General features: G+C 43.8%; 1 protein-coding gene across 5 annotated transcripts in view; it reads left to right on the top strand.

The window, feature by feature from the left end:
* LOC115463520 (protein bicaudal D homolog 2-like) overlaps window positions 1-16,650 on the top strand; it is a 160,564-nt gene that overhangs the window by 61,842 nt on the left and 82,072 nt on the right. For all 5 annotated transcript variants that reach the window (XM_030194106.1, XM_030194107.1, XM_030194105.1 and 2 more), the window contains one exon: window positions 11,472-11,873. In XM_030194106.1, the coding sequence (XP_030049966.1) occupies window positions 11,472-11,873 (402 nt within the window). The remainder of the gene's footprint in view (window positions 1-11,471; window positions 11,874-16,650) is intronic.

Raw genomic sequence — 16,650 nt, 5'->3', positions numbered from 1 at the left:
AGATTTTATAAAAAATTTGCAAAAATTCTAGCCCCTGTACTATTGAAAGCTATTAATGCTTTCGAGGGGGCACAAGAGTTGCCATACTCATGGAGGATGGCGGAAGTGACTCTACTTTTAAAGCCAGGGAAAGACCCACTACAATGTGGTTCTTACCGGCCAATATCTCTCCTGAACACGGACTATAAGATCTTTACTAAAATAATGGCACGCCGCCTACAGGAGGTAATGCCTAGACTGATACATGAGGACCAGACTGGCTTCATTAGGGGGCGTCAAGCACATGATAATACTCGGACACTATTACATATTATACAACAAGTGCAGGAGGAAAAAATACCAACATTAATATTCTCGATCGATGCGGAAAAAGCATTTGATCGTGTGGATTGGGAGTTTCTATTTACAGTAATACGCCAAATAGGTATAGAGGGCCGATTTATGACATGGCTGCGACTATTATATATGAAGCCGATGGCGGTATTAAAGATAAATGGGACATATACTAATATATTAGAGCTGCACAGAGGCACAAGACAAGGATGTGCAATTTCACCATTATTATTTGCACTATCAATCGAACCCCTAGCTATGATAATACGGGAAAATAAAGATATAAGGGGAATAATACGGGGGCAAAGAGAACATAAAATAATGCTCTTTGCCGATGATGTTTTGTTAACATTAACTCACCCATCACAATCAATACAAGAAACAATGACGGTAATGTCAAAATATGGAAGGGTCTCAGGATTTAAAATCAATATAAGTAAATCAGAAATATTAAATCTTACAACACCAACTAGAGAAGTGCAGGAGATAACAGATAAGTTTCCGTTTACTTGGGCAAATAAGTCAATTCGATACCTAGGGATTCAGATCACACCGGAAATAGGAGGACTATATCAAGCAAACTACCCCCAAAAAGTTAAAGAATTATTTGAGGAAATAGAAAGATGGGAAGGACTTACTATATCATGGCTGGGAAGAATCCATGCTATAAAAATGATACTCCTACCAAAGATACTATATTTGTTCATGGCCATCCCGATACCTGTTCCACAAAGGTTCTTTCAACAATTAAATAGGAAAATGTTTGCCTACATCTGGAGGAAGCGACCACCCAGGGTAAAGAGAAATATGATGTTTCAATTACCCGTAGAGGGGGGAATGGGAGTACCAAATTTCCAATTATACTATCAGGCAGCTCAACTCAGAATATTGGCGGAATGGACTCCTAGAAACACAAAAAAATGGTTACATTGGGAACGATCATGGATGGGTACCCGCTACATAGGAAATATACTTTGGAAAAAGGGAACTGAAATTATGACACTAATAAAAAAGATACCAGTGGGTATTGGTCTCTTACTGGAGACATGGTTGCGGATACGACGAAAGGTGTTTCCGGAGAGGAAATACTTTCTACAAATGGCTATTTGTGGGGCTCCGGGATTTCCATTAGGAGAAACAGATAATGTATATAAAATTTGGGCCCGTAAGGGACTATATATGCTGGGCCAGATATGGAATAATGGAGACATAAAAACTTTTGAAGAATTAAAAGAGGAATATGACTTGGAAGAACGAGATATGGCATATTATCATAGCTTACGAAACTACATAAAAAGACGGGCAGGGGAAGAACTAGAACTTACAGAAACAACACTAGAAAGAGCAATTAAGGGAGGAGGGGGTAGAGGGGGGGTATCACGGTTATATAAAGCATTATTAAAGATGTCCAACCCACAAGATCATTATATTAGACGATGGGAAGGGGCCTTGCAACAGACCTTCACTAGGGAAGGATGGATGAAGGGACTTAGGTACTTGCTGAAAGCCTCCATCACGCAGTCGGTGGCAGAAAATGGTTATAAAATATGGTACTGGTGGTATTATACACCAGTTAGACTACAAAAAATATACCATAAGATATCACCGGACTGCTGGAGGGAGTGTGGTAACAGAGGTACATTTATGCATATATGGTGGGAATGCCCCAAGATGCAAGCATTTTGGACCCAAATCCGAGCACTGGTTTATCAAGTTACAAAGGTAGAATATCCAAATCGGCCGGAATACTGTCTTTTACACTTCCGGCCGGGAAAATGTAAGATACACCAACACAAAATGGCTAGTCTGATTTTTGCAGCAGCCAAAATGACAGTGGCAAGGGCATGGAAACAGATAGAGATGCCGCATGTTAAAGCAGTAGAGCAGAAACTTGACTATTTACATCAGATGGCGAAACTGACCGCATTGAGAAAAGGCCACTTGCATAAGTTTCAACAAATTTGGCAATCTTATGAACAGATGAGAGAAACATGTAAACACCATAGTAAGAAAGGGGGAGGGGAATAATGGGATAAAAGACTGTTAAGAGTTTATCAACAAATATTGTTATGGAAAAAGAGATGTATATGTTATGCATAAGTTGATTGTTGCGGATAAGTGAAGATGTAACTGTTATGTCAAAATACAATAAACAAATTTAAAAAAAAAAAAAGAAAAACTTTTAAAACAAATAGGAGGAAATATTTTTTCACTCAAAGAATAGTTAAGCTCTGGAACTCGTTGCCAGAGGATGTGGTAACAGTGGTTAGCGAAAAAGTTTGGACAAATTCCTGGAGGAAAAGTCCATAGTTTGCTATTGAGACAAACATGGGAAGCAACTGTTTGCCCTGGGATTGGTAGCCTAGAGTGTTGCCATGATTTGGGTTTCTGCTAGTTAGTTGTGACCTAGCTTGGCCACTGTTGGAAGCAGGACAGGGGGCTAGGTGGACATTGGTCTTTCCCAGTATGGCTATTTTTATGTTTCTTATCCTCAGACATCCTTTCCATAGTATCACTCGCAAAGATTTTAAGAGCTGGTCCAAGGATTCAATGCTGTGGCACACCACTGATAAGCATACCTTTCCTCAGAGTGAACTCCGTCTACCACTTCTCTTTTCCTTCCACTCAACCAGCTTCTAACCCAGCCAGCTATTTTAGTTCCCTTACCAAGGGCACTCAGTTTATAATTTGCCTATGTGGAACCGTGTCACAGGCTCTGTTAAAATCTAAGTACATCATATCTAGTACTCTTCCTTGGTCCAATTGTCTTGTCACTCAGTCAAAGAAATTAATAAGATTGTTTTGCAAGACTCCACCTCTAATAAAACCATTCTGTCTTGGGTCGTATAGTACATTGGATTCCAGAAACCTCACTATCCTTTGTTTTGGCAGCATTTCCATGAATTTACTCACCACAGACTAACCAGCCTGTAATTATCAACCTCTTTTAATTCTGCTTCCTTAAACTCCCAAGTCTTAAGGAAGCATTGAAAAGGTCGGACAGTAGAGCCTTCGGATTTTCTCTTTCGGTCAGTACCCTCTGATGTATTTCTGGCCCTATTGCTTTGTCTCTCTTTAGGTAGCTATTCACAAACAGTTTTCTGAAAATCATTCAAGGTCTACCACACTTCATTCATATTTGTTTGTCTTCTGTGGGCCTACTTACGACATTTCAAATGTGAACAAAGAACAGATATTCACAGATACTCTTTGCTACGTAGTGCTGGGACACTATTTTCAGTTTCAAGCACACCTGCTCAGTTTGGCCACAGCACCAAGGATATTCTCAAAGGTGATGACAGCCTTGAAGTTTAGGGGTCTTGGTACATCCCTATTCATATGGATGACTGAGGAGAAGAGGCAGGAGCTAGAGGTGCAAGTCAGGAATAGTCTCAAAGCATCAAGGCCCAAGGCATGAGATGGCTTCTGGAGATGCATGGTGGAGCTGGTTCTGTGGGCCAGGGCTCACATTGCTTATTACAGAAGTCTCGCTATCCAGATGTTCACCTAGAAGAAGGGGCTGGAGATTTCCAGCCTTGTGTGGTGGTTGTGCTTGTCCAGTCTGAGGCAAGGAACGGCTCTAGACTCACCAAACTAGGTTCTGGAATCACCAGACACCAGCCTGAGCAGCTGGATGCACACTGCCTAGGTGAAGTGGCTTAGTGGTGCTGGTTGAAACAAGAGGTGGTATAGCACATTAATTGTTTGTAGATTAGGACCGTATGACTAGCCTTCCTGCTGCTGGTGTGATAAGGCAAGGCAGTACAAGTTTTTGGTTATTGTAGCAGCAGTGGTATGTCAATTGGTAAGGCGGCACCAGGAGTCAGCTATTGTTTGGAAGAAGTGTAAATGCTAATGTGTTAGGTCAGACACACATGGCAATTTTACCAGCAGCACATGTAACTGGAGTGGACAACGTTCAAGTAGACTTTCTCAGCGAAACACCTTGGATCCAGGAGAGTGGAGTCTAATGAGCGAGGCCTTCACTTGCAGTGTACAACATAGAGCAAGATCAGCTGTGGCAATGCCAAGAATGCCCAAAGATCACAATTTTTCAGCTGCAGCAAAGTGTAGGTCAGCAGGTATAGATGCTATGGCTCCTGATAGGCAAGGTCATCTAAAAGACAGTCATCTAGAACAGGTTGTGCTGGTGGCTCCAAATTATTCTTGGGGGCCCTAGTACAGGGACCTTGTACAGCTGAGGGAAGCAGAGTCCCTAGTATTGCTGAAGGGTAGCCAATCCTGATGCAGAAGGTGTCTTAGTTCTGTCTTAGGGCATTGCTGTTTTGAGGGCAAATTTGAAGAGAGATTGGGCCATAAGACCCTTTATGGCAGGGGTGGGCAGTCTGTGGCCTGCAAGCCAAATGCGTCCTGCTAGCAAATTTTATGCAGCCCATGAGAAGTAGACACAGAAAGTCATTAACCAGAGTGTTGGCAACTTTTAAATACTATTGTTGTTGTTGTTGTTGTGTGTGTTTTTTTTTGTTTTGTTTTTTTTTTTGTTACATTTGTACCCCGCGCTTTCCCACTCGTGGCAGGCTCAATGCAGCTTACATGGGGCAATGGAGGGTTAAGTGACTTGCCCAGAGTCATAAGGAGCTGCCTGTGCCTGAAGTGGGAATCAAACTCAGTTCCTCAGTTCCCCAGGACCAAAGTCCACCACCCTAACCACTAGGCCACTCCTCATAAATATATTCAGAATTGTCACTCTTAGCAGTTTTCTTAAGTTTTTTGTTTGGTCTTCTGTGATGAGAAACTTTTATGGCGCTTTGCATTTCTGATTCTGTCATCATGTAATGTTGTGGTCTGCCAGAGATGGTAGTGACATTCATGCAGCCCTCTATGTATAAAAGTTGCCCACCCCTGCTCTATGGTCCAGGAAGCATTCAGCCTCCCTCTCATAGCATCCTTCCCACTATTCCAGAACCTGTGGGTAGTTATGCCTGTTGACTAGCAGGTGGAGATAGATAGAAAACACTGAAGCTAGGTGTGTATGAGCTTGTGAGGCTCCGCAGCTTGCTTTTCAACATTTTCTATCTCCAGCAGGTGGATGGTCATGGCTTGCAGCTCCTGGTTGACTTAGCTAGCTCCCCATTGAACACTGTAGTGGTCTTGCTCATCAGATGTTCATACCTGGAGGTCTCCGTCTCCTGAATCTCACAGTCCCACCACCTGCTCCTGTGTAGACCAGACACAGGACACTTGAATAATAGCTACCTTTTAAAAAAAAAAAAAAAGAGTGCTTCAGCAGTTCTGCTGCTTGTAATGGAGTGGAGTGAGTGAATTGGCCAAATTCTTCCTTGCTGGGAGGTGAAGGAAGTGGCATGGGATAGAACAGTCAGTGGGGGTAAGTGACTGTTTTGTTCTTTGAACCGTCGGCTCTGAAGTTGGGTGGTTATCCAAGGTGGGGAGCACCGTCGGTATTTGGGCTGTTGAGGAGAGCAACAGCAGTGCCAAGTAATGGCAGCTCCTGCAGAATGCATAGTCAGTTCTCTGGGCATTGTCAGCCTGTAAGCCAGGGCCCTCGGAGGCATTGGATACTCCCAGGGAAAGGGCTGCTCCATATTTTTTGTAGCCTACAGCGTCATTGCAAGGGTCATTTCTCAGGCACAGTTCTCCACTTCTCGGCAAACCACGGGAGTGGCGGCTATTTTGCAGGGGTAGAAGCACAGGGAAGATCATGCTGTGGCTTTTCCTGCACAGCCTTCTTCAGTTTTTGGGCAGACAGGCTGGTCTCAGGATTTGGGGGTTGTTTTTTCTCCAGAATGTGTCCTGTTACTTCACCAGGCTTATCTGTTAATGTAGAGACAAGCTGGCTGTTCCCTGAACCTGTCCCTTTCTAGTCAGACTACTCCTAAGTGCTCCCGACTAGACCTGCAGGAGGTGCATGAGAGGAAGAAGGGGAGCTGCCTCCTGGGGAAGGTGATGATCCAAGGGTTCTGCACCTTTTCATAAACAGGAGCCGGGCACTCTGATTTCAGAGTCTATGGCTGTCCTTTCAGTTGAGGGCTCCAGGTTCTTCTGCAGGGCAGTATGGATTCCTTACTTTCCCTAGAGGCTATTGTTCTGGTTCCCCACAAAGAGCAGGGGTGGGGACATTTATTTCATCATTCCGAAGAAAGAGGGAACCTTTCAACCTATGTTGGACCTAAAGGGTCTAAACCTTACTCTCTGTAATAGCCTTAGTTAACACAAGGGAATATCTTACAGCCTTAGATCTCAGAAGCTTATCTGCATTTTCCAATTTGGCCTCCTCGTCAACAGTTTCTGTGGTTTGCAGTTCTCTGCCACCACTTCCAGTTGTGATAACACCCTTCAGTCTGGCAGTGGCTCCAAGAACCTTTTCTAAGATAATGGTAGTAGTGACAACCTTTCTGCATCAGCAGGGCATCCGAGTTCACCTGTATCTTGGTGACTGGTTAATTTGAGCATTTTCCTTTGTAGAAAGCAAAGCTGTGATGGTGGAGGTCTTTCATGTTTTTCAGTTGTTGTGCTGGGTGATCAATTTTGAGAAAAGCAGACCCGCTTCAACTGAGGAGGAGTATGTAGGGGAGTCCTTTTCAACACAGTCAGGATACTTCTTCCACAGCAGAAACAGCTGAAAATTCTTCATCTCCTGCATCAGAGCCATCCCCAACCTTCGGACTATGCTCTCAAGTGTTAGGTTCAATGACGGCATCGATGGAGGTGGTTCCTTGGACGTAAGACCATATGAGACCATTGCAGCAGTCACTAGTCCAGTTCCCCAGAGCTACAACATTTGTCTGCCATACTCAGCATGTGATTTTTATTTATTGTGGTTGTCGGTGAAGAATCTAGGCAAAGGGGCCTCTCAGACTGGGGGGGGGGGGGTGGGGAGAGAGCATTCAGTCACACCTGGCACAAGGGACCTGGTCTTGGACAGAAACAAAATGGTCCATCAACCACTCAGGCAATCCACTATTCATTGAAGATGTTTGCACCGCTTCTGACGATGCCACTGTGGTTGCGTATGTCAACAAGCGGGGGGATTCAACAGCCGCCTTTTGGCAGCGGAGGCAGCATTACTCATGAATTAAGCAAAGAGGCATCTTCTGTGCTTGTCAGCGGCTCACATTGCAGGCTCCCTGAATGTGCAGGCGGATTTTCTCAGCAGAAACTCCTTAGACCCAGGGGAGTGGGAGCTGTTGGATTAGGCATTTCAGATGATAGTGCAACAGTTGAGAGCGCCTCTTCTGGACAATGGCTACCAGCAAGAATGCCAAGTATCCAAGTTCTTCAGCCATCGCAAGGACTGTAACTCAAGGCCTCGACACTCTTCTGAAGGCATGGCCAAAAGACAAGCTGCTGTATGTCTTTCTGCCATGGCTTACTTGCTTATTTAGGGCTCCTTTTACTCATCTGTACTAGCAATTCCTGGCACAGCAGTGCCGACAAAGCCCATTCACTTTGAATGGACTTCATTGGCATTGCTGTGTGGGAATTGCTAGCATGGTTTGGTTAAAGAGGTCCTTATTTACTTACGGCACTGTCCACAGTTCTTTGCGGTTTACAAAATAAAACTGGTGGACAGATTTCTCAGATGGATAGCCCTACACCCAGGGTGGGTTATTCTGTTGGCCCCAGATTGGCCAAGGAGGCCATAGTACACACTTAGTTCATTTTCTGGATGGCCAACCACTTCCTTGCTGTGACAAGGGCCGGTGCTGATGGAAGATCCATTTTCATTTCATCTTACGGCTTGGCCATTGAGGGGACATGTTTAAGATGGAAGAGTTATTGTCATTACTACTTTGCAAGCTAGGAAGTGCTCTACCTCTTCTGCTTACACCAGAGTTTGGAGAACATTTGAAAACTGATGTGCAGAGGTAGGCATTTCCCCTTTTTGCAGCTTTGGTGACACACATATTGGCCTATCTCCGATCTGGCCTGGAAAAGAGTTTGTCGACGCTGAAGGTTCAGGTAGCAGCACTGGCATGCTTCAGAGGCCATTTGCAGTTTTTTTTTTAAGGGGTGGGGCATCTACAGCCTCCCATTCATCCCATCTGTCTGGAGTAGAATCTCAAAATGGGTCTCGTTCATTCCAAAAAGTGCCATTTGAGCTGTTAAAAATTCCTCCCTTAAGGACCTTACATTGAAGATGGTATTGTTAGTGGTAGTTGCATCTGTGCTTTGAGTTTCTGAACTTCAGGCCCTTTCCTGTTGCGACCCTTGTCTTAACTCCTGCCTCTTTCAATCAGGGCAGTTTCTTTCTCTTGAAAAGTGGAGTGGAGAAGTGGCCTAATGGTTAGTGTAGCAGGCTTTGATCCTGGCAACCTGGGTTCGAGTCCCATTTCAGCTCCTTGTGACCTTGGGCAAGTCACTTGACACACCATTGCCCCACTTACAAAAACTTAGATTGTGAGCTCTCTAGGGACAGAGAATGTACCTGCATATAATGTGTACAGTGCTGTGTATGTCTAGTAGCGCTATAGAAATTAGTAGTAGTAGTAAAATGGTAGCTTCGTTTCACATTAGTCAGTAGAACTTCTTCCTTTCATAGAGATGACTCTTGGATATGAGATGTGTGTTTCTCTAGTATTTTGGAGGTTGCCAGTGAATTCAGACGATTGGACAGGCTTTGTCTTCAGCAAACAGAAGCAGGGCCTGATGGCACCTAGGCCTATTATTGCCAGATGGTTGAAGGAGGCCACTTGGTCGGCCAGCTCCTTTAAAGGCACATTCGACCAGGTGTGTAGCGTCCTTTTGGGTTGAGTCACATTTGGTTTCGTAAGAAAATATCTGTAAGGCCACAATTTGGTCAACTCTCCATACCTTTGCTAGGCATTTAGAGTGGACGTTGCAGCTTGTTCCAAAGCGGTATTTGTTTTTTCTGTGCTACAGGCACCAGTGACTTGGTCCCGCCCTTAATGGGGATTGCTTTTGGACATCCCACAGGTTCTGGAATAGGGGGGCACAGGATTCCTTATGCTGTGCTACAAGACAGTCGAGAGAGAATTTCTTTGCTTTGAATAGGAGCTCAGTTCCATGCAAAGTATCTTCTGGCAAAGAACCGATTACTGGACACTAAGTTGGCATGTATAACACCATTAATAGTCCCTGGATGACCACACTATCCAGTGGAGCACTCCCGTAATCAACCATGACATAGAACTGCAAGAAATGTACCATCTTTTGTTCCAAGAGACCAACCGGATCCAGGCTATTGAGATGCCTCTACTATTCCCTCCACTTCAGACAAACCCTCTGATGTAGCAAAAAGGGCATTTGTTGTACTCTGATCTGGAATCCCTGTCGTGACAGTGTGAATATTGAAAGCTGATTAATAGACACCTTGCCAGTATTAGCAGTTGTACTTGGTATAATTCAGGCTTCCAGAAGGCAAGCAACAAGTTCATACTATTCAAAATGGAAGTGTTTTTACATAAGTTGCTCTCATTGATCCCCCAAACTCAATTATTTGCCCCATATTTCTCCTGTTAGAGTATTCATTTCATTTTTTGAACTCCAACTCAGTTTGATTACACTTATTAGCAACGGCTCTGTATCATGAACTTCTCAAAAAGCAACCTGTCTTGACTTGCCCCCTGTCCATGGCTAGGTTCATGAGGACCAACATGAAAGTGCCAGTGAAGCAACCTGCTCCACTGTGGGACTTTGAACACAGTTCTTATTCAGTTAACCCTAGGACTCTTCAAACCAATGCCCAGGCCTCACTTTGACACCTCTCCTGGTTGGCTTTGTTCTTAGTAGCTATCACCTCTACCAGAAGCATTAGTGGTCTTCAGGCCCTAGTTTGTCATTTTTCCCTATAGTCAATTCTTTAGACAAAGTGGTGATACATACTCATCCTGGATTTGTACTGGAGAGTTTCAGAATTCCGTCTGTGTATCGACAGTTTTTTCTCCAAACCCCACACTAACGCTGCTGAAGCTATATATTTTATATCTGAGGTACCCAAGAAACAAGAAAGGGCTTGGTGGTTAGTTTCATATGACCCTAATACTTTGGCTTGAGCAATAGCCAATCAAAGCTTATCTAGCTTGATTGCTGACTACATTGATTTTGTTATGCAAAAGCAGGAGAAACTCTATAAATTTTACATAACGATATGTTTATGTGCCAAATGTGCCTCCATTGTAGACATTTGCAAAGTAGCTATGTGGACATCTGTCCATACTTTTCACCAGACATTATCTGTCCATACTTTTCACCAGACATTATAGTTGAGATTTTGTTTCCTTTAATTGCAGTATTTTTGGACAGTCTGTGCTCATCTTTTTGTCTGACTGTCCACCTTATTCTACATGACTGGGCTAAAATTACAGCAAGACCTGCTTTGGTGTGGATCCATTCCCCACTTTGTCCACTGAGAAAAGTTTCTTACCTGTAATGGGGGTTCTCCATTGAAATCAGGGGGAATAGAGTGACATATTCCCACCTGCCAAGTGTGTTGGCATCCATAAGTTTTATGGTATTGGTTGAGGCAAGTTGCTTACACCAATGTAGCATCAACCTTGAATGCTCATGCTGTAAAGGTCTCCTGAGCATAATCAGAGAGCAACAGTTCAGACCTGGGCAAGGGTGGTGAAAGTGACATTGTCCAAATGTAGCTCCATTCCACTGTTGTCCACAAAACTCCCCTTACCGGTGAGTAACTTTGCTTTCCCTGCAGCATGAGGGAGGGACAATATTCAGTGGCCTTTGTTCTTGAATAAACAGCTAGCAAACACTTTTACGCAGGTGAACATCTCCATAGTTGTAGACCTGATTGACTAAGGAATGCATATTAACATCTATTCTTACATTCCCTTCTGCCATACTAAATATGTATGTAATTTCTTTTCAATGCCTACTCTTACATCTATATTTTATCATTTATTGTAAACTGTTTAGATAGTATTTCACTAGGCAGTATATCAAGAAATAAGAAAATCAAGTTTCTTGGACATTTTAGCAAATGATTTTCAACCACATTTAGTCTGCATTTGAATTTAGATCTATAGTAAAGCAGTAAGCTCTATTTTTTGTCACAGTTGAGCCATCCAGTTCTTTGTTTTTTGTGTGTTGTCTGGATCATAGGTAGTTTTCTGCTCCTCCCCTTTTATGCTTCAGAAAAGCAAATACGCTGTTTTCATTTTAGGCCATTTATGTTTCAGGTGGAATTTGAAGGACTGAAACATGAACTCAAAAGGAAGGAGGAGGAAATTGAGATCCTTAATGGACAGCTGATGGAAACGAGCCAGTTGAAGGAGATCTTGGAGCGACAGTTAGAGGATGCCCTGGAGACACTGAAGTGTGAGCGAGAGCAAAAGAATGAGTTGCGCCGGGAGCTGTCAGGTTTTCTTAGCACCTGTGACTCCATAGGTAATCTGCAGGCTAATCTGGATGAGCTGAATGAGGAGGAATTTGATAGTGGCTATGGCAAACTAAATGGGGATATTCGAATGTCCACACCCCGTAACAGCAATGTGTGCCGGCCTGGGCCAAGCGTGGCCTCGGACTTATTCAGCGAACTCAGCCTGTCAGAGATTCAAAAGCTCAAGCAGCAACTCTTACAGGTACCATTTTACATCTTCTCTTCTTTCTTCATGTGGTTTTGGCAGGGCCCAAACACCGAAAAACCTGGACTGAGATTCAGGAGGCTCTTTGCCACTGACCTAATCTCCTTAATTACCTCTGGAGGTTGTCGATTGGGAAGATATTTAAGGGCAGCCTTGGGATCAGTGTATTTAGTGTGTGTAAAAGTGTGTTTCTGGCACCGCCAAAGGTATTCCTCTTAAATGGTTATATGCCACCTAATGCTTAAAAAAAAAAAAACCTATTGGAATTTACACTAAAGAGGTGTTCTGCCTTTTTTTTTTTTTTTTTTTTTAAATAACTTGTATTTTTACTGAAAAATGCAGAGTGGGTGTGTGAAAGATTTTCACATAAGTAAGAGGATTTATGTCACTGGAATATTAACTAAGCTTTTCCTCCAAATAAAACTGAATAAAGCTTTTAAAATTTCAATAAAATCAAAGTAAACTGGCTGAAAGACATGCCAGAGATGTAGTTCTTGACATTTATATAAACTGCAGCTGCTGCCTTATCTGAGAATGTTGTGCGTTGGAAGTTTCTGCCACTTCTAATTCACAACCAGCTTGAGACATGTGAAAATAATGGTGTGTAGCCTGACAAGTGTATACCCTTCTGTTTTTAGTTTTAATTTTATTTTAGTTTAATTTTTAGGTTTAGTTCAGCAGTGGTGAAAATCAGTCCTGCACCTTCTCAGTGACTACACAAAGAAACCTAAGTCTGGGTGCTTTCCCTCTCCCAAGATACTACACATCCAGCTAGAAAACCAAACAGGATGCTTAGCAATATGTACATTAGAAGAAAAAAGAAATAGAGCTCTTAGAACCTTAGAGTTCAATTTTACAAGTAAAACCAAAACAAATATTTCTTATGCATTTGACAAAAAGGAAGCTGGGTCATATATTGTATATAAAAGTAGCAATAATCCTAGCACTTCAAAATCCTAGCTGTTTTTCTGATTTAACTTGTTGTTTCCTCAGTTTTGCTACTTATTGTATATAGAATGTTTTGGCAGACTTTCTCACCCAGAATCTGAAAATTCCTTATCAGCCCTCCAGACAGGCCCAGCTGCACATGCAAGGGTTATGCCTACCAGCAGATGGAAACTGAGAACACAGTTTTCTGAGACCTGTGATAGCATTATGCTACCTCTTAGTCAGCCAGTATGTTCTTAGTCTCCAGCAGATGGTGGTCGAGCAGCCCGTGCAATCTGCAGCCGGTCTGGTAGGCCTGACAGGAACAGGTTGGTTTGGTTTTTCTTTGGTAACCTTTAAAATTAAATAAGTAAATAAAGGCTGAAAGAAGCTTGTTTCCTGGCTGTGCTCCCCTAGTTGGAACCTGTGTGGTTGGAGTGGTGTGATCTGGCCCTCAGGAGCCACGGTGACCCCTGTCGTATACATCCGGGTGGTCGGGGTCCTTCATCAGATACTGACTGCCAGGAGGACTTTGGTGCCTGAGCTCCAGTCTCTACCAGGAGCCTTGAGAGCCTTCCCGCACTTAGCAGCAACTGTTTTCACATGGGGGGGAAAAAAAGAGAGAAAAACAAAATACCTGCGAGAGTCGGAAGGCGCAATTTAGGAGGCTTCGGGCAGTGCAGCATTTTCCTGCTCAGCTGCTGAGGCTGGTATGAGCACTTTGGCAGCTTTGATTTTGGTGGGAAGGGATGCCATTTGCTGGCCCATTTCCCATCTTAGACTGCTTGCCACGCTTAAGTCCAGAACACTCTGCCTTGGCTGTGGGGGGATAGACAGGAGTTGAGGGGCCTCAGAGTTTAACCTGAAATTTGTGTCCTGTACTGGGTCTGGAAGTCGGGGGGGGGGAGGGGGAGAATCCTCCAGAGTCTTCCTTGTCGGTGTGGGCCTAGCCATGCTCTATCCATGATCTGGAGCTTCCGAAGCGGCCCAGGCTGGACTGCAAGGAGGACCTTGAGGACCTTGTTTCTCCGCTTTCTGAGGGGATCCTCAATGACCTAGAGGAGGGAGGGTCTGGTTATTCCAGATTTTGGAGGGGAGCAGATTCCTCTGGGTGAGGATCTCTCTGTAGCTTGTAGTTGTCACCATGTGGAGCTTGCGGAACTCCTATTCTATACATGTTTTATATACTGCTGTCTCTCCCATGGGATTCAAAGCAGTTTACAAACGATAGAACTACACCTGTGAGGGAATTACATTTTGAATCGTACCATTATAGTGGTCAGATTACAGCTCAAAAAGAGAGGTTTTCAGTACTTTTCTAAACACAAAGTATGAGGGTGCATATCTAATTCCCCTGGGAAGAGCATTCCAGATTTTAACAGCTTGAAAAGGAAAAGAGTGTTCATGAAGCGGTTTTAAGCAAATATTTTTAGAAGAGAAAACTCAGTTGTACAGTACGTAAAAAGTGTTTCTCTGCCACGTGGGTGGAAAAATCAAAAGATCCACAATATCTTCTGAGTTAAAGCTGTAATGTGATATATAAACCAAACAAGCCAACTTGTATTTAATCCGCCTGTTAATAGTTAGGCAAAAGAGATCTCATAAAAAAAGATATTGAATCAAAACGACCTCTACTAAATCAGCCTCACCGCAGTATTTTGTAACAGTTGTAGACAGTATTGCAATTTAGCTGAAACACCCCCATAAAGGGAATTAATCTGCAACATAGGTCAATTAGCATCCAAAATGATCTCTATTAACTTTGGACTGGTTTTCAATCACCAATTTTTCTCCAGCTGGCAACTGAAGATTCTTGCATAGAGTTATCCAAATCTCCAAACCAAAGAAACCAAAGAATTTTCATTTTATTTTTATTCAATTTTAAACAATGTCAAATGCCCATCTATGGTGCTGTAGAGAAACTAGTGTTTCGGTCAGATTTTCAAAGAGAGGGCATAGCAGCAAGAGTGCATTGAGTGAACTTAGATGTTAAATAGTGGAGAAAGTGGGGAGCCCTGTGGCACCCCACAACCTGAAATCCAAGATTATCTACTATCCTTCTCTTTTACCCAATAGGTTCTTGATCTAAGGAATTGCTCAAAATAAAAACAAAAAGCTACTATTCCAAGTTTGCTTAGGTTTATTGCTGGTTTTGTTAGTGCTCAAGTTTGAGGAGCAGCCTCTAGGGGTGGGGGTGGGTGTTGGCATTACCCACAGGAAGGTGAATCTCCTTGGTTTGAGGTGTTCAACAGCCTCTGAAGACTTTCCCTGTGAATCAGGATTTTCCAGGAGATGGTTCACGCATAGTGGGACTTGCATGATACACCTTCTAAGGTGATGAGAGCATTGACTAAACTTTATCCTATTCCTGCCTTGGACAGGGAGTCATTGTGGCCTCCCACAGTGGATGCCCTGGTCATGGGTGTCAACAAGAAGACCATGATTCCAGTGGATAGTGGTGTGGCCCTTAAGGATCCTCAATACGAAAATGGAGTTTTTCTTGAAAATGAGTTTTGACCTCTCAGTGTTGGCCTTGCAGGCGGCCTTGTATGGCAGTCTGGTGGCTAGGGCCTGTTTCTACTGGTTGGAGAGGTTCAGGATGACCCTTCTGGCGATCAAGTCATGGTGGACCAGGAGGTGGCCAAATTGGAGATGGGTTCCTTGTTCTTGGCAGATGCCCTTTATGATTTGCTTCAAGCTTCAGCCAAGAACATGGCCTTGGTTGTGGCTTCATGGTTGAATGGTGGATGCAGCCTCTAAGGCTAAGCTTGGTTTCATGGTCTTTGAGGAGTTAGATAAGCTGGTTAAAGGTTTGGGGGATGCCAAGGTTCCGTGTTGCCCAAGGATAGGACTAAAGGTGTGGGTTATTCTTTGGCAGCCCGAGGTTGACTATGAGATGCTTGGCGCTATAAGCCTAGCAGTTCTTAACGTGCTCTGTTTTTTTTCCCAGAAGATGCAGTCCTGCAAGGGGGTCATGACTCTGGTGCTCTTGGCGCAGGACTGTTTCGCACCTCCCAAAGTTGGGCCCTCCTCTCTTGCCTTGGGAGCAAGGATGCATCATTTTCATCAGAGTTGGGCCTTAATTAGTACGGATCAAGGTGGTGCGGGACAGCTATGCCCTGGAATTCAAACACCCTCTTCTCAATTTCTCATGAATCTCTTTGTCGGACTTGCTTGAAGATCAGTCATCAAGGCAACACTGCAGAGGTTGCTTTTGCTGCAGGTGGTGGTTCTGGTGCCTTGGGAGGAACATTGGTTTGGTGCGTATTCCATTTATTTTGTGGTCCTAAAGAAGGAGGGTACCTTTTATTTCATTCTTGATCTGAGATATGTGAACAGGGCCTTGAAGGTGCCCCATTTTCACATGGAAACGTTTCAGTCAGTCATAGTGGCCTTTGCAGCCTGGGGAATTTCTCACGGCCTTGGACCTCTCAGACGAGTACCTTCACATTCTCATTCGTCAGCCACCAGTGATACCTACATCTTGCTGTTTGAGGGCAGCGTTTTCAATTCTGCACCCTCCCTTTTGCGTTGGCTATGGCGCCTCGTACTTTCTCCAAGGTAAGTGATGGTCATGGTGGCTGCAGCCCTGAAGAAAGGAATCTGGTTCATCCTTTCCTGGATGACTGGCTGATTCAAGCCAAATTGTTTCAGGAGAGCAAGCAGACCACCACCAGGGTGGTTCAATTATTTGAGCATCTAGGTTGGGTGGTCAACCCCTGTCAAGAGACATCATCTTCCAACGTACTGTCTCAAGTATTTGGGGGTCTGCATTGACACCCAGATGGGGACGTTTTTTTCTGCCTTGGCCCAGGATCTGGAAGCTGCAGAGTCAAATTTGGTATTT

The sequence above is a fragment of the Microcaecilia unicolor genome, chromosome 2, assembly GCF_901765095.1.
Source record: "Microcaecilia unicolor chromosome 2, aMicUni1.1, whole genome shotgun sequence".
NCBI lineage: Eukaryota > Metazoa > Chordata > Amphibia > Gymnophiona > Siphonopidae > Microcaecilia > Microcaecilia unicolor.
The sequence above is the reverse complement of the archived record's forward strand: the minus strand, read 5'-3'. Positions and strand labels throughout refer to the sequence as shown.